General features: G+C 38.9%; 1 protein-coding gene across 1 annotated transcript in view; it reads right to left on the bottom strand.

Moving 5' to 3' along the window:
* LOC150075586 (rho GTPase-activating protein 39-like) overlaps positions 1-19,582 on the bottom strand; it is a 210,758-nt gene that overhangs the window by 117,598 nt on the left and 73,578 nt on the right. Inside the window, exon 3 of the mRNA XM_090389097.1 lies at positions 5,788-5,926. Coding sequence (XP_090245223.1) covers positions 5,788-5,926 — 139 coding nt within the window. The remainder of the gene's footprint in view (positions 1-5,787; positions 5,927-19,582) is intronic.

The raw sequence follows: 19,582 nt of genomic DNA on the forward strand, positions 1-19,582 counted from the left end.
CAACTTTGACCAACTGAAGAGTAGAAAACGTACTGTGGACGGATGAATCCAAATTTGAAATTTTTTGGATTCAAGTGTAGGGTTTATGTAAGACGATCAACTGAAGGAAAAATGGTGACCCCACATTGTTTAGTGCCTACAGATAGGCACGATGTTGGTTTCATCATGATCCTCGGTTGCTTCTTTTTTCTGGAGTGAGTGACATCATCACAACTGAAGGAATTTTAAGAAAAGAAAGCCCTCTGGATGTTTGATTTTCTTACTTTGTCAAAGACATTTCATATTACAACAAGAAAATGACCCGAAACAGCTTTTAAGTTGTGCGGGTAGTTTCTAGCAACTAAACAACAGCAGGGAGTATTGAAAATTATGGCGTGGCCACCCTAATCGCCTGAATTAGACCCAATAGCTCTTTTATAGGACCATCTAGACTGTCAAGTCCGTGAATTCTACTCATTTTCACAAAATTTATGGGAAACCTTGCAGATCGCTTGGAATAATGTTAGCGAAAACATTATTATAACATTAATTACCAGATTTGTTTGTGTAAAGCAGTGGTGAAAAATTGGGAACCTAGTTGAGGATATTTTGATGAAAAATCAGTATATTAATGAAAACTATTGTCATACGCTGCGATTCCAAACTTTTAGGCAGGAGTGTACACTTAGAAATACCCCTATGTTTAAGAAAACCTGTTTTATTGGGTGTAGCACTTGAAAAGGTTCTTTGCCTGGCAAAGGTAAAATAACCTTTAGATTCGTTTCTTCCTACAAGCTAATGTTTTTCAACTTGCCATCTTTGACGCCATCAAAAAACAAGCTAGTAAGTAGTTAAGAAACTTCCCACACTAGAATTAGCCAAGATATGAAACACCTCTTGTGACAAACTCTGACAGATCGATATGCATCCAAGCATCTCCTTTTAAGGGCCTTCAACTTTCTGAAAATATATTTTCGAAGCAAATTTGGGCGATTCTCCTGGGCCTGCCTGATTTATCTACGCAAAATTAATTTGATTTTCTTACATTTCATTACTCGGTCGATGAAAACTATGTTAAACTAGTTTTATATGATGCCTGGGTAATTCATTAAAAATGATCCATTCCGCATTCATTTTTTTAACACATAAAATCTCTTCTCCGAAGTTTTCTTGAAATTACTGGAGCGCTAACAAGTATATTCTAATTAACAAGGAAAATACTGTCAACTCAGGTATCTGAAATTGCTGTCTTGGAGAAAAGTTAATCTTCTTGAAACACTACCACCATGTCGGGAAGAAGAGCCATTTATTTGGTTTCCGTAACGTTAAACCTCAAGTAAAACTGCTGACTATATTTTATAGATTATAAAAAGAAAATCCTCAGTAATAAAATATCGATTTTGGTTTTCTTACGAAAATGACAAGCTTAGCAAGAAATTGAACTTGTGAAAAAGAAATAAATGGCAATTTGAACAAAAACTTCATCAAGAACTTTATGGGACAAACACTAATCCTTAATCTTACTCAGATCTTTGTTGAGGTCCTAAAAATTCCTACTATTACTTTCTCCTTAGTTTTCAAAAAAGTTGGCCCTCGTATTTAGCACAGTTGATATAAACCGGATGGAAAAGACCTGAGTTCGAATCCGTCAATGCGCCAGGAATTTTTATGGGTCTTTTTCACAAAGTGGTTCATTAGTCGGTGTCAGGTGGAGTAGCATGGTTTTATCTCCTAGAAACTAGTTTTTTGCCTGGCAGGGATATTCAGAGATATCATGTGTTGTTGTGGCAGACTCCAGGGTTCCACCCATAAGCCACTATTGTACTTCTTGTGTTGAAGCTTACGCCAAAACCGGCCATTTATATGTAGTGTGTTGGGCGTGTAAGTGTTATGATGTGTTCTGTTGTTATGTTTTCGGCCGGTGCCTGGCTCTTAGCAGGTGAGAAGCAGTAACACCCGGTCACTATGTCCCCCCCCCCATCTCCGCCACGTGGAGGCGGCCAGGATCAACTATCTCCAGCTGGGCAAGCCCAGGGCATAAGAGTACCCGAAAAAGAATGAAGTGGAAAAGGAGGAACACGAGGGAGAAGTTTGGGAGCTGGGGTGAGAAGTAAAGCAAGAATAAAGTAGGAAGAAGTGGACTACCTTCTCTATCCATGGGAACTTATCCCATGGAAAATCCCATCCTAGGAACTAGGATCAGCAAAACTTCTTCAGTTGTTGAAAAAATAATTGATCTTCTAACAAAAACACTGAAAGAAAATTCCACGAATTCTGAAAAGCTCCACAGAAAGACACTATGTGCAATATCTACAATATCCTCTTCTTCAGGAACACAGCAGAATATACACTATGTACAGATACGTCCAATGTAATGCCAGGGTAATGCCATAACCTGGCCAAATAAATAAAAGGTTTCAGGGTTAACACAAAAGTAATATACACATCCAAGAGAGGTTCAAATCCTAGATGAGATCACATTAGGTAGGGTTCTAAATTACGAAGTTTTAAATAGCTCTTGCCTAAATACGAGCTGTAAGAGAGGCCAAAAGTCTAATATTATCATTCAAGACAGTTAATAACAGAGTTACTAGGAAATGTCACAGTGATATTCACTCACAAAGAAAAATTAATTCCAAAAACTCTAAAACGCTAAAGGCCAAATAGTATCTCGATGAGTAGAGCAAAATTCTTTATGCAGTAAATACCTATTCTGCTGAAAACACATCAAGTACACGTCTATTATAAAATCCACAAAAGTGTAGCCCTTAATGATCAGTTGCAACTATAGAATCCGATGAGATATTTCTTTCCTAATCCAATAAAGGATTCAAGAAATCACAGGCATAGCAAAACTAGGACCTAATTTCATTCTTCTTTTAAATGCACGAGAATCGAATACATTCAAAGCATTAAAAGCTGTCTGAGATTCAACCAGAATTTTATTGTTGTTGGAATCTAAGTTAGGAACTACACTAAGTAGGTCACGTCGAAGATCGTTATAATAATGACATTGATGAAGAATATGGTCAACAGTTTCTTCCTGGCCACACAAACAAGATGTTGTTGTTGGTGAAAGTCCCAGTTCGTGAAGTTTAGTATTTATACTTCCGGGATGACATGGTATGTTTATATTAACTGGACATGGGTCCAGTTAATATAAACATACCATATCATCCCGGCGAAAACCACATTATCTCCTTTTTAATTTCCCTTGATAAAGGCAGAAAGTCCCTTGTGACTGCACCAATATCAGACTAAGACCACTCCTGCTGCCATTTTGCAACTATACTTCAAAATGGACAGGTAGTTTATCAAGGAAAACCTGAAGAGCCATGGTGGAGGTAGTGCGACAAGCTCTTGACATGTCAGGAGGGCAGCCTGACATGTCAAGGGCCATAACTTTATTGGCTCTAAGGCCCCATGCACCAGCTCCTAAGAAATTATCGACAAAACACACAATTATAGTGAAGTCATAAGGTCTGACCTCTAAGACTCCAATCTTGTCTTGTTATCTGTTTAATTCAGTTCAGGAACAATTTAGCCTTTTCTTTAACATACTGAGCATGTGATAGAAAACTGAGAGCATCATCAATATAAACGCCTAAGTATTTGGTCTTAGATAAATACTTAATGGCTTGTTCCCCATGTTTAATACTGGAGGTCTTCCACGGTCAAGCTTTCCCTTAAGCAACATCTGAGACGTCTTTGTAATAGAAACCTGCAATTTATGTGTTGAAGACCAGTTGGAAAGTTCCAACAGCACAGCATTTGCTGATTCTTCAAGGCTTTTCCCAGAATTACCCTGGATTAATATTGTAAGATCGTCAGCGTACGCGATCATATGAATAGCTGGAAAACTCTTAACCAACCAGGAATCAAAATCCAGATTCCAGCACAAAGTACCAAGAATTGAAATTGTGTAAGTCTTACTTATACAATTTCTAGAATTTAATTTTTTTTTATGTTGGTATATTGTAAAAGAATGAATATCCAGCAGTTCGAGCTCGATTTTCTGGATATTCATTCAGTAATCAAATTTTTGACCAAGGAGGGCAGAAATGCTAAAGACTAGAGTGTTTGGAGAAGTATAATCATTTATGATACTGTTTCAAGATAGTTGGAAAAGAGGATGGGAGCCATTTGAGGATGACCAAGTTCTGGTCAGCCATCTTGAATGAACTAATTCTGAAATGATTGCCATTGTTGAAGAAAAACAGAAGAATTAAAGTGTCTGAACTGAAAAAGTACTTAATGTTTTCCCATAGAAGCATTTTTGCAATAATACCCAGAAACCTTTTCATTCATGATAATCATCAGAGTGTGAGAGGAATTTTTTTTCATGTTATTTCATAAGATATTAAACATCGAAATAACCTATTCTATAATTTATTAATACATTTTACGAGTATATACTATATTCTCAGAACTTTTTAACCACCCCCTCGTACGCTGTCTCCTATAACGTAATTTAATTTTCGATAATGTCCCAGAATTTGATTTGAAATTCGGAATATTACCGATAATGGGATGGATGGGGTGTTCATTTATTCGGAGAATTCGAATCTTGCAGATTCTAACAGAGCTTTCTGTTTTTAATGTAATATATACACTGAGTGGCTAGTTTATTAGATATATCTCCATGAACCAAGGAAACGATCGGTGTGTACTGTATCGATCAGTGGTGGAAGTTGTACACTTGGGTTCTCTGATATCAGTGGGTCAATGTCGAAATAGCGCAGCCTACTTGAACACAGTTGCCGACCAGGTGCATTCCTTCACACTTACAAAATCTATCCCTCTAATAAACTGGCCCTCAGTTTATACACTTATTAGATAAAACTGAATGCAAAAACGTCGACAATAATTTTCCTTCGTTTCAGGCAAAATATAAAATGGAGATGATCCTCAAAATTAAAAAGGTTAAGGACGACTGGCTTCAGATGGAAATAACTCCCATCCCATAAAGAACCGCGTTTAATGGTCTTTACATGGTAGTTAAACGCTGACACGGATTCGGTGACAGGATCCAACACACTCAATCAATTCCACATTAACAACTGAAACATGTCCACATTTCGGCGCGACTTTCTAAACATTACCTTGAAGGTGCGTTTCGCATATTAAAATACAACACCTTAAATTCTGTAGAAACCTGTTCAATGCCTTGCTTAACCTGTTTTACCTGCAAATGTGGCTTTGACTTCACAATAAAGTTAACCATAAACTAAACTATAGACCACCCTCCCCCATCTGCGAGTCGAGTAGATATTCCACAGTCAAAAGATATCAGTTACCACTGACTCTTTCTTTTCAGATACAGGACACAAAAGTAGGTTAGTTCAACGGATGTAATTCCCTAATTATATATTACTGATGACACCAAAGGGTATATAATCATGAAGGAATAGTTTTAATAATTTATGCGACCTTCCATCATTAAAACAGTGACCTCCACCAAAGTAGACTGACGCTTAGGTTGAAAAACACGAAAATTATTGTGGAACAACCACACAAAGTTCTGCGAAGGAAATCGCTTACGGAAGTAATTATCTTAAAGAACCCACGGGTTCTAAAATAAGTACTGTTGGTAAAAATGGCGATCGTTAATACAAAATTACTAATCACCACTATGTAATCATGGTGGTAATCAATATTATGACACTGGCAATGACACCGGGTATTAACTACAAAACATGTTTTGCAGAATGACACGAACCCCTGTTCATAAAAATTTAATGAGACCTCAGGAAAGTGACGTAATTTAATATTACAAAAAATGAATTTACATTAATGGGCTTTTCTCACCTGTAACTTTGCCAAAGGGATAATATCACAATTCTGGGGCCGATGCCAAACAGTTTTCTGAGTGGTAGCGTTGTAATAGTAGAATCTTGAGGTGTTCTGGTCAAATAACTCCCACCACTGATTGTCATCCGTCTTCTTTCTGTGAAAGATAGAAAAAAATATATATTATTGCCAAATGTTTTAGACATTTACAGTTTAACAAAATTTAATTGATAAATATTATATTCATTTTACTGTTGTGTAATTGGAGTGTGGTTACCATGTGAAAGTGGTGCAACCGAAAATTAAAACTAAATTCGTTGGTCAAAAAATTAAAAAATTTAATATTGGCCACCTTTTGGGCAAAAAGGTGGTCCGATATTGAATGAAGTTTCGACAGTGCCATGAGCATGTGACTTGCAGCCCTGGGGTACAAGTCACATGCTCATGGCACTGTCGAAAGCATGTGACTTGCAGCCCTGGGGTACAGTTCCATTCTATCATGAGTCCATTTTTAGACTACAGCCAGATTCTAGACGTTATTTCATTTAGAGACAAGGAGGAATGCAGTACCATCCCTCCAACTTCAGAGAAAGGGACACTTATGGTGGAGGCGGTGTTCTCTTCGGAATGGAATAATGATAAACGGCCACAACCGCCTTCATGTTTTTAATAGGGGGTACCGTAACCGCGCTGAGGTACTGAGAACAGATCTTCGAACCCTGTGTGCGACTTTCTAGGGGTGGGTTTGGCCCAGATTTTCTTTTCATGCACGACAAAACCACTGCACACAGAGCTCAAGTGGTGGAGAATATCTTGACACTGAAGATATCCAATGACTGCCATGGCCAGCACAATCGAACATGCGTAGGGCGCATTACACGCCAACAGTCAGCTCCTCGGTCACTTGGTTAGCTAAGGTCTGCGTTGGTGGAAGAATGTGATTTGTTGTCGGAGAATCATATAGACACCCTAATATCGAGCATGAGACTGCTTTCAGTCCTGTTTAGCCATTGGGGAGGAGGGAGATCATAAGCCATACTGTCATGTGACCATATTTTCGAGCATCTTATATCGACCTCTGTAATGTGACCTTTTTGGTAATTCTTATACAACCCCTATAAATGTCCCTTATGGCTGTGAGAAGTTTCTCACTGTCTCCTCATTTCGTTATTTTATGGTACACCATCATACCAAATTTTTTTCAGCTTCATCGCAAGTTGCACGAATTACACCACCCTTTCTACGTGTTCTGTTAATTCTGTCGAGGAGTGTACTATCAAGTTTCAGTGCGTCATCGAATATAACCACCGCCTGTAATTTAGGTGGTATTAGTGCAGACCTGCATTTCTGACATTTCTTATATGCATTGCTACCAGTAAATTAAATCTGGATCCAGCTTGTTATACACCTCTTAAACACACAAAAGCAGCGTTACTTTTCACTCCCTTTCCAATAACGACTTGTCACATTATCTTTTACATTAAAAGGGAAAATATAATGAGATTTCACAGGAAAATTGTCTCAATTTCAAGAACATTTCGTGCTCTTCCCCTCTTTACAGATTCGCCTTTGACAAATATTTTAATTACTTGACATAATTAAAGTGCCGATCTTAGAAAAACACAAACATTACAATAATTTATGCTTCTGTCAACTGAAGAGCTATGACAGCTGTTTTTGTCGGTTGCGACCTCATCAGAAAGCATAATTATTAAACTGTATATTTTGAACAAAATCACTGGATCACAAGTGTTTAGGATTAGTCTAGTACTTACTACTCTAGCAATAAGCTGCATAATGTTAATTCCTGTACGTATATAACATATTTATTAATCTTCCTTTTATTAGCCCCTGGTCAGTCTCACGTTAGGGGTGTATGTCTTTTACCACCCCGAAACTTATGGTTTTCGTTCATTAAGATAAAACCCTTAATGGACGAAATGAAATGTATCATTTTTTTCTATTTTACGTCCATTCCTATTTGTATTATGTTTATATTTTGGTATTTTTACACTCGCGACGTAAACTCTTCTACATTGACGTTGAACACCGCCCTATTAACCATCAGTATCAATTTCTGTAACATTCCCTGGCCTTACGGTCATGAAGGATCAAAATGCTAAATATTTTACTTGTTGTATACACTGATTGGCCACTTTATAAGATACTCCTGTCTAATAGCAAACAGTCACCCATTTAGCCTTCAAAGCAGCCGGATTTGTCGTAGCAGGGACTCGTATGAGATTTCGAAAGAGTGTTTGTTTTTTTTTTTTGTTTTTTTGATTTGGTAGTTGTTGGCGCATCGGCTTCTGTGGCCATATTGCACCTCCCAAGGTTTTTGCAGTACTTTGATCCAAGCCCGAGGCGGGAATCGAACCCGCGACCTTTGGGTTGCCGGGTAGGTGCTTTACCCACTCGGCTAGCCCGGTCGGCTGAGTGTTTGTACAAGGGATGGAGGTACGTGTTCGTTCAATTTCTCCTCAAAGTTGTTGCAAAGCAGATGGTTGCAGATTTTACTTAAAAGAATCTCGTCCAATTTTGTCTCTCAATTATTCATTGGATTGAGGTCTGCTGAAGCTACCGTAATAGACTGAATTCACTCACATTTTCCATTGAACTATGTCACAATAATGGCCCTGTGACATGGCGTATTATTCTGTTGACAGAACCCATTCGCAGATGGACACACATTCCACTTTCTGGTGCATCGGAAAGAATTTTCAGATAATCTGTGGCATACAGATGTTCCTACACTTGCAGTACAGGTACTAATGTTTACCAGGAAATCACTGGCTACAGCACTACACGTCCTCGTGGGTATCACAGTTGGTAGGATCACCGTCCTCCCAACACCGGGTGGAAAAGACCTCAGTTCGAGTCCAGTCTGTGACAAGAGGAATTTTTATGAGCCTTTTTCACAAAGTGGATGAGTTAGTTGGTCTCAAGCGAGGGTGCATGGTTTTTTCTCCCGGAAACGCGGGTTTTTCGTCCAGCAAACAGACAATCGACCACAGAACACATGCAATTTACAGACAATATACACGCAGCAATATGGGTGGTAGTAGTAGTGGCATGTGATGCAAGAAAGCAAGTGTATGAGCTTATGCAGCATCAGCCAAAAAAAAAAAAAAAAAAAAAATCACACTATTCCCTCAAAATGCCTGTCCAGTTCCTCCTTAAATTTATTCAACCTATCAACTTCCACAACGACAGATGGAAGTTTGTTCCAGCAATTAACCACCCGCTAGCTAAAGGCAAATTTCCGCACATCTATTCTACATCTGTCTTTTCTTAATTTGAATTTATGCCCCCTTAGGTTCGTAATCTGAACAAGTGGAAAGATCCCATCAGAATTCAGCGTGCTCAACCCATTCAAGGCCTTATACACCTCAATCAGATCACCGCGCAGGTGCCTAGTCTCCAGCCACTGCAATTTGCAGAATTTTAGCCTCTCTTGGTAAGAGGATCCCTTCATTCACCTCAACAATCTTGTTGCCCTTCTCTGTACACGCTCAATCAAATCGACATCCTTCCTAAAATGAGGCCTCCAGACCTGTACGCAGTACTCAAGGCGTGGCCTGACCTGACCACTGCGTTATACCGAGGGACAATCACCTCCTTTTCCCTGCCAGCAAAATTCCTATATATCATTGACAAAACCCCATGACCTGCCCTGGCAGCCTGTCTGCATTGCTCAGAAAACTTCATATCTGACTGCACAATTACTCCCAGGTCTTTTTCATTTTCTACTACCTTAAGTGTAGTACCACACAGTTGGTACTTTTCTCTCAAGTTACTTCTACCCATATGCAGTACTTTGCATTTGTCAAGGTTAAACTTCAGTTGCCACTTCTTAGTCCATCTGCCCAAATTATCTAGATCCTGTTGTAGTAGCAAACTGTCATTAACACTGCCTGTCAACTAACCCAAGTTAGTTGACTAAACGTTCTTTTGGGTTGGCTTCATGGCTAACACAGTGGTTATGATGGGAGGAATTTGACGGGCTTTGTTCATGCTATTGATGAGTTAGTCTCTTTCGAAGGAGGGTGGCATACTTCCTTCCACGAGGAAAGCTAAAGCTTTTCATCCAGCAAAACAGACAAACGGGCCATAAACTGTTTAATTTACAGACATGACTTGATGCAAAAAAAAACAAAAAAAAAAAAACAAACTCAGAAAAAGCCAATCGTTAATAGGCATAGTTTACGTAGATGCCAAATACGGTAAACGTCCATTATTAAGAGTACGCCTGTATCGACAACTCTGTTACAATGAGCAATCGTATTTTTATTTATTTTATTTCTCAAAGATGAGAATGTTATTATAGTAGAATTTTAGGAGCATCACAACTAAGGCCATATTGCTCCGTGTATATTGTCTGTAAATTCCATCTGTTCTGAGGTCGATTTTCTGTTTGCTGGACGAAATACCCGAGTTTGCGGGAGGAAAACCATGCTACCCTCGCCAGAGACCGACTAACTCAGCCACATTGTGAAAAAGGCCCATTAAAATTTCTCACATCATCGACGGGACTCGAACTCGGGTTTTTTCCACCCGGTTTGGGGAGGACGGCAATGATTCTTTAATACTACTGTATTACTAAATTGTCTTTTCCGAGTATATCTTGCTTGGTTCAATGCCAAGTCTATTGGAAATATCAATGATTTTCTTGAAAACAATGCGTTGATGAATGTAGTATTTTTATATTTACTACTTATAATTGTTGGATTTCTTAAAGAACAGAATTTTACAGCAACGACATCGGATTTAGAAGCCACCATCTGGCTCAAGGCAAATGGTGGCTACTAAGCGATAGCTAATAAGCGCCAGTGAGGCTCTTCCTAGTTTGTCAGCAAAAGTCGTACAGAGGATTTTAAAGTCCTTGGTTGCTGATTTCAGAAGCTTTTGCTTTATATCCCAAATGGTAGCAAAATATTTAGTTTTTGTATAAATAAATAAACCATCAATCCTACTAGATGGATCCGTGGCACTGTGAAATTTAACGACTTCCAGAGTTGGTATTCATTCTGCATATAGTAGTGGAACGACAATGTGAAGTAGCTAAAGACACACTGCACGTTTATTTAGCACGAACAGTAAACCCTCGCTAGTCCAATAATTGGGGGGGAGTGTCATCCAGATTAAGCGATAATCCGGATTAGTGAAGTAAAAGACGAAAAAACTTAGAAAAAATTTAATGATATAGGTAGCGCTGATGAAAATAAAGAAAAAATATCACTGTAGAGCCTTCGTTTTAAAAACTAAAAAGACAATACATTTCTCCATCAATAGAAGACTTAGAAGTTGTACTTGTTTTTGAACCTAATAATGCAGGTTTGAAGAAACTATCACGTTTTGTCTGAGCAGACAGACCTCTGCTGCTGTTCTTTAATTAGGATCTCCCTCACAGTTTTTAGGTGTTCATAATACCCACTGTCATTTTTGATTTGTTGAAGAGTCCACATCATTGATTACTGCATCCAATCCATCTCTTACGGAGCTAAGAAGTTTCTTCTTAATTGTAGATTTTTGTAGTTCATCTAGTTCATTATCTGATTCTTCTTCCACAGCAGAATCCTTAATAACATCTAGAGCAATTTCTTCCGTTGTCAGAAGCTGAAATCCAGGATCCTCTTCTTCTAGTGCAGGCCAAGCTTGGATATTTTCTTGCGTTACTTTAGTCTCTACATCTGCCCTCAACACAGTCTAGAAGTCCTCTAGCTGTAATCACTTAAAGTCAGTATCACCATCTGTATTTTGCAAGCGTTTTTTTTTTTTTTTTTTTTAACCAGCAGTTCACTAAAGTTTCCTTTATAGGGTCCCTCCATGCATTGACCTAGTTGAAGATAGCAGACTTGATATTGTATGATTTAATATTTTCCGGAGGTCTTCTTCCTCTTGTGTCGTTATCTTTATCCATTCTGTCTTCCAATACCACCATTACCTCATCAAGAAATTTGCATTTATAGAGCCTCTTGCAGGCCATAGTGTTGCCTTGGTCCATGGACTGTATCAAGTTGTGTATGGCAGCAAAGCCAAGCACTTTATTTTATTTTACCATCCTTACTGGACATATTTTCAATATCTGGATATGCGGGAGCATTGTCAAGGATTAGAAGTGCTTTTATCTGGTAATCTGAATATTTCAACACTTCTTTCTAGTACCTCTTGACTTCGGGTACGACGTAATTATGGAACCAATTCTTTGTAATTTCTTGTATGAATCAAGCATTTGTGGGTTTTAGTAGGCAACAGGCAATATATGCATACAGTCTTTTAATGACAGGGGCATTAAAAGACTGTATGCGCATATTGCCTACTGGGTTCTTAGCCTTGCCGACCACTTTAGCCAATGAGTCCCATCTGCATTGGCACAAAGAAGTGCTAAAAACTTCTTGCTGTTTTGCGCATCAATCAACGCGCAGTCAGAGTGACTCATCTGCCTTCCTAAATCTCGTGTGTCTTTCAAAGTACTCAACTGTGAACAGAATTTTTCATATTTCGATCTGGATTAACTGTAACCGGATTAGCCAGGGTTTACTGTACATAATATCTAAAAGATATTTCTGATACGTCGAAAACCCACAAGGAAGGTGGCACAAAATACCAGAAATGACACTGGAGGAGTTTAAATTCCACTCTGTGTTTACTTGAACACACAGCAATAAACGTTGGCACATTAGCTCTAGTCTATAACACTTCCCCGCGAGAACATTAAAGCTTTACTAGGCGAAGAGCGAAGCTACTTTATCATAAGTACCCAGTTTACCTATGTGGAGATGGGTCCATCCTCCAGTTCGCTATAAATAACCCATAACCAGCTGGCGCTGTTGTCAGCAGACTGTCGACTATAGCCGTCATCTGGGTGGTGTGACTCACCTGTAGCACGACACTAAATCCTACACTAAATACTCCCAAGAAAGAAGACTGGCACTTTTAATAGTCATCTCGTGACAACCTAATGGCAGAAAAAACGAGACACAAGGAACCACAAAGTCTTGTTACACAGCGGTTAAACCCAGCAAAGGAACTCGTGTTTCTATTTTCGGTTGCCTAACAACAAAAAAGCTGAACACAACATGGCAGAAACGGCAAATCGTGCTTTGTACAGCGTAATGCACTTCAATGAAGATAAACTGATCGACGTATTATTTATAAACAAGATTGAAAAAAATTCTCATCACCTAATGGGTACTTATAAGTGCAGACTGAGCGAATTTACAAGGTAAGGAATATCAAATGTTGTTGTTGGGATTTAGGAGCATCAGCGACTAAGGCCATATTGCTCCGTGTACATTGTCTGTAAATTGTGTATGTTCTGAGGTCGATTTTCTGTTTGCTGGACAAAAAACCCGAGTTTCCGGGAGAAAAAACCATGTTACCCTCGTCTGAAACCGACTAACTCAGCTACGTTGTGAAAAAGGCCCATTAAAATTTCTCACGTCATCGACTGGACTCGAACTCAGTTCTTCTCCAATCCACCCGGTGTGGATGGGAGAAGACCTGTCTCCCAAATCCACAGGTGTGAGAGGACAGCGATTCTACCAACTGTGCTACCCTCGAGGACACTGTTGACTTGGAAGATTCAAACAAGTCAACAGTATGCATTTAGTAACAGTATTTCATCTACAGCATGCAGCGTAGAAAATTTTTTTCCAAAAAACGCTATTTTTTCAACTACAAAAAAAAAGTTTTCAAATTAAGTGATTTCCAAGAAAACTTGAACGATCTAATTATTCATTGTTAGACTGCTAAGACAGAAATGAATTCGAAAAATTTATTTCCTACAACCAAATAGGTTTAATGGAACTAGGTACGGTGGTCCATGACGTGACTAGTTTGACAAATGTCCCGATTAACGTCACCAACGAAGCCATTCAAGCAGCTGTCCCAGGTTTTTCTATTAGAAGTCATAAAGTAGTTTTGGTTCCCAAAGAACTTCCTATGCCTCTTTTGAGGTTAAAGCTCGTATTTTTAAACGTTCATGATTAGAAATTAACACAAAAGGAACCTACCGGGTGTGTGCCAAGAAGGAACGCAGTAAATTTTAGGTACAATAAAAATGGCCGTGACAAAAGAAAGAAGAGAAATATTTTGGACACAGAAAAGACAGACGGCATAATTTCCTAACATGAGATACCAGTTTGTACGGTATTTGATGGCGAAATAAATCAGCCCCGAATCAGGACAGGAACAGTTACACTGTGACAGCCGGGGGTGATACCAATAGATAGTTGGGAAAAATTAAGCAGTTTTCAATCATTCCTTTTAAAATCTGTTGTTGCTGTTGTAGGGTTTCGGGAGCATCAACAACTAAGGGCATTTTGTCTGTAAATTGATGTGTTCTGTGGGGATTTTCTGTTACCCTCGCCTGAATCAATTCGGAATTCAATTCTACCTGACTCAATTCAACTCTACGTTGTGAAAAGGCCCATTAAAATTCCTCACGTCATCAACAGCACTCGGACTCGTCTTTTCCAGCCGGTGTGTAGCAATTCTATCACCAACTGTGCTACACACGAGGGCTGTGTGACATTCTTGATAATGGTCCAAGGTTTTTCTTGTTGTTATAGGGTTTTAGGTAGATATTATGTCTGTGAATTTCGCGTGTTCTGTGGTCGATTTGTTGGATGAAAAACTCGAGTTTCCAGGAAGAAAAACCATTCTACCAAAGTCTGAGACAGACTAACTCAGCCATGTTGTAACTGAGTTAGTCGGCACTCATAGGGCCACTATTCCCTATGCATGCGGGATTTAGTCCACTAAAGACAGACCATGTAGTTGTTACCCACCTCCTCGTGTGATCGATGGTACTAGGAAGCAGTCTTCCTGATGATCGCGACTTCCTCAAAGAAAAGTGGCAAAAAAACAACTATACATTACTACAAGGTACACAGTGCACAAACAATAACTTACACTACACTCATTTTTAGCCATTTTACAGAATTCTGTACCAACAGTGTACCACGGCGGAGTTGAACTAACATTCAAGTGCCACCCGATATAAGACACAACAGATAAATAAATTGGTTCCCCGAATCTACGATTTCTTATCAACAGGTTCCAACGAACCAGTTGCAGAAAAATCATAGAAAAAATGATAGTCATCATTTCGACCTGGACGAATCACTCTTAACCAATATATCATCCTCCGCCACACTTCCTATATTAGAAGGGGACGGGGAAAGAAGCCGTATAAGATATTAACACCTGATTGGTAAACTGTTCGTAGTGTCCCAAACTTTTAGTATCTTAGTGTAGACAGTAACGAAGTCGTCCATTTCAATTCGTAAGCTTTGGATAGTTATCATGAATACAATTTGCTTGTGCCCATCTTTCTGTGGTGTTCTTTGAACATGAATAACTGAAAGGCTGAACAAGCTGTTGACCTGATTCCTTTTGCAAGAGGTTTTATTTACACTGTTATCTACATTTTATTCTACATTGCTCGACAAAACTAACAGAACACAGAAAACGTGGTGTAAACTCGTACAGCTTGCGATGAAGCGGGACAAAATTTGTATAGTGGTGTACCATAGAATAACGACGAAATGAGGAGACAGCGAGAAACTTCGGACAGGTACAAGGGATATTTGTAGGGGCTGTATAAGAATTATCCAAAAGGTCACATAACAGAAGTCGATTCCAGATGCTCGAAAATATGTTCCCATGACATCAGTACGGCGTGTAATCCCCCTTCAACAGCTAAACAGGCCTGACAACAGTGAACCATGCTCGATATACGAGTGTCCATAAGATTCTGTGGCAACAAATCCCATTCTTCCAATGAAATGCAACGCCCAAGGACGTCCCACACATGTTCTATCGAATTTCAGTGTGTGATCCCACGGCAGTCGTCAGATATCTTCAGTTTCAAGATATTCCTCCATCACTTTAGTTCTATGTGCAGTGAAGTTGTTGTGCATGAAAAGAAAGTCTGGACCAACCGCACTCTAAAAAGTCGCACATTGGGTTCGAGAATCTATTCTCGGTACACCCTATCAAAAACATGACGGGGGGCGATCGTGGATCATTATTCCGTCCCTCTGATGTTGGAGAGATGGTACCGCATTCCTCGTTGTCTTTTATATATAGGTCTTGCCACTAAAATCCTCGGAAATAGGTGTCAGGGCATGGGCCCAACGGCTAAATGGTCAGAGAAGCAACAGAACACAACGGTGCCATCAGACAACTAACATACTTTACTGTTCCTCGTTGTCTCCAAATGAAATAACGTCTAGAATTTGTTTATAGGCTAAAACGAGGAACAGTACTACACCATCAGGTACACCACGTTTCTACAAGTTCTGTTAATTTTGTCAAACAGTGTACTTATTGCAGATTCTACCCACATCCCGCGCAATGGGAATAAATTTAAGTGTTTTAAATCAAGCCGTTGTAGACAACTTCATAAGACATTAGTCTCGGCCATAAAAATGAACTAAACAAAAATAAAAATTCTGAGGATCATTATGCGGAATACGATTCGTATCTCCATCGGAATGTCAGCTAACTGTTTGCAAGATGAAATGATGGTGACAACTTCATAAAATTGCTATTCCTGTACAATCTATCCAGAGAGTTATCACCTAATATCTAAACGACCCTCCGGGCTCATTCTAATGGTTTCAACGCCAGAAGAGATCATCAGCTTCGGCAAGGAAATATTTAACTCTTCCACCCCCCCTCTCTTTTTTTTTTAAGTGACAAATTATCCCTATACGAATAAGGCCCTGTTTTTATATCCTACTTGGTGAGCGACTATCATCAGCCAGTCGAGTAATTATATCTACACGGTGCAACCAATTCCAATCTGCTACCGTCCGTGTGATCTATAACACCCCGGTGGTGAATTCTAATGACATTTTAATAACGGTCACTGCTTTAAACCGTACATTCGACGAGCCTCGCGTCTGCAGGGATTACCATCCCTCGCTTATAAAGGAGCGCTTTCGAACTTCGAACTCCCTTGGCTTGCTTTGCTTCTGGTGACCGGCGACAAATCAATAGTGCACAGGGAATGAGCAAAGTACCACTGCCAACGACCGTTTCCCCTACCTAACCCCTCCCCACCCCCAAGAAATAAGTCACCCCTGTCGTAGGGGATTAGGTTATGAGTCAGCTGATATATGAACAGTGGGATGGTGTAAATCCCACGAAGGAGAAGCGCCGGCCATGACCAGAAACGTCTCATCATCAACCTATGGGAGCGGATGGTAAAGGCATATGGAAAACTGAATACATTCCTGCAGTGTGGGAGACTTCGAGGCAGTAGAGGAAAGGATTATCGCATACATGGAGTGATTGGTAACCCCGGTTATCTCAGAGCTTTAGGGGATGTGAACAATTGCTTTCCAGGCCCTCCGGGCAAAGTAATTTAAAATTTTTTTAAGGAAAAAAGAGAGAAACGAAATTAGTAAGGGGACATCCTGTTTCGCTTATGATTGAAAGAATTAACAATTTTGTAATAATCGGTGGAACCCCCCAACCATTTATATATGGAAGCGGAATTTAAGGGAGAGAAAAAAATCGGCCTTATAATATTTCATCGCCAAAACCCACCCTTGATAACACTTTCTTTTAGGCGTGTTAGCATATATGCGTAAAGCGCCTACTGTCTTCACTATGTCTGTCCGTCCGCATGTAACAACTCGATTGCCAGCGAATACATTTTCACGAAATTTTAATATTTGGTTCTTTTATACTGCAGTTCTTTCCTTTCTTCTTCTGTTCTTTTATACTCTAACTTCTGGCCACGACTATTCGAGTTGTGACGGGTACTATTGCTATGTTTTCTTCTGCACAGTATTTGTAAAGACAGAAACATTCAATAAAGGATTCATTTCACATCATGTCACTGCTCGCGGTAATTAAGCCTTTGCTTTTTGATGGATACTATATTTCTGGGCTCATCATCATTATACAGAACAATTTACATCTTTTTAGATCTTCCCATTGTAGAATTAAGCTGTTTTATTTGGTCCCTCACCTCTGGTCCTCTGGTGGTCGTTTTTGAGCGCGATGCTGTAAAATATATTAACTTGGATGGCAAAATCAGATATATTATGCTGAAGCTCTGTATATTTGAATTGCAGAAGCATTGTAGAAATGAATGAGCAATATGGCGGATGCGCAGAAACAAAAAATTATCGGTTCGCGCATAAAAATCGTTGCTTTTTGATCGTTATTCTGTTATCAGTTTATTAAATACAAAAATCAAATTATTACTATTTTCTTATCATATTAATCATGGCAGAAACTTTAAATACGTGTTATATTTCAATTGTTATTAACATCCAAGAAAAAACAAGTAAACTACATTAGGAAAGCGCGTGCAGTTCACTACGATTGGCAGTGGAACGAAAACAATTACTTTTGTATATTATTAGTTAATCAATTAGAAATTAATGGACAAGATAATTGATTATTTATTTTTCACTTCTTTTAATGACAGAATCAATTCATTTAAGAAATAAAAAACCGGAAATCTGATCATGTATGGACTGAAGGTTGGGAAGACAAGATGATACTTGTTTTGCATTGGTAATATTGCATCGAAAGGTATAAATAAAAACGTAAAGTTCCGCCCAAAAGTTTGGAATCACAGCGTATGACAATGTTAGGTTTGAAATAAAATACAACACACTTCAAAGATTTTTTATTAAGAATTGAAAAATTTACAGCAAAAAATATATTGAAATTACCAAAAGAAAAAAAAAGAAACAGTTCGCTTGGGCTAAGAACCATCAGCATTGGACAAATGAAGAGTAGAAAAATGTACTGTAGACGGATGAATCCAAATTTGACATTTTTAGATCCTAGCGTAGGTGAGACTGAAGAAAACTTGGTTCCGCATTGTTCAATACCAACAGTCAAGAACGGTTGTGGTTTCCATCATGATCTGGGATTGCTTCTATTTTTCTGGAGTGGATGACATAAAAGGCTATAAAAATATCTTTGAACATAATGCAATATATTCTAGATTTCGACTTTGTGGAAGAAATTTTATATTACAAGACAATGACCCGAAGCACAGCTGTAAGCTGTGCTTCGGGTCATTGTCTTGTTGTCCACTTTCCAGCAACAAAAAACAGGAGGGGTATTGCAAATTATGGTGTGGCCATCCCAATCGCGTCATTTAAACCTAACAGAGCTTTCATGGGATCATCTAGACCGTCAAAAAACCCCCCAAACTATTATTTTTTGGTCACCCGAATAATTAAATTCATCTGCAGTGCACTGTGTATTATGTCCTTAAATTGCATGAGTTCTATGGTCGATTTGTCTATTTTGTTGGACGATAAACCTTGCTAGCTATGCCTGAGACCGACTAACTGGGCCACGGAGTGGAAAAAACCTAAAACCCATCATCGACGGGATTCGAACCCGGGCCTTTTCCACCCGGTGTGAGGAGGACTGTGACGATATCACTGTGCTACCGCGCAGATCCCTAAAGTCTCCCCATCTTCACAAAATTTATGGAAAATCTTTCAGATCGCTTGGAATCAAGACACTATTATAAAATTATTCGCCAGAATGCCACGTCTGCGAAAGGCAGTGATAAAATTTCGAGGATATATTGATGAAAAATCAGTATAGTTAATATTAATAATTTTTTGTTGATCATGGTAGTGTGTTCTTTTTTATAATAAACTTTACATTGTCATAGCTAATTTCAAAAAAATTAAAGAAAACTGTTTTCATACGCTGTGATCCCAAACTTTCAGGCAGAAGTGTATCTTAATGGAAGAATGGCCAAATCTGGGTCTCGAAGGATGGCAGAAACGCTGTCCACCCCACACCGGGTGGAAAA

This window comes from Mastigoproctus giganteus, chromosome 14 (assembly GCF_048544385.1).
Source record: "Mastigoproctus giganteus isolate SK-2022 chromosome 14, ASM4854438v1, whole genome shotgun sequence".
Taxonomy (NCBI): Eukaryota; Metazoa; Arthropoda; class Arachnida; order Uropygi; family Thelyphonidae; genus Mastigoproctus; species Mastigoproctus giganteus.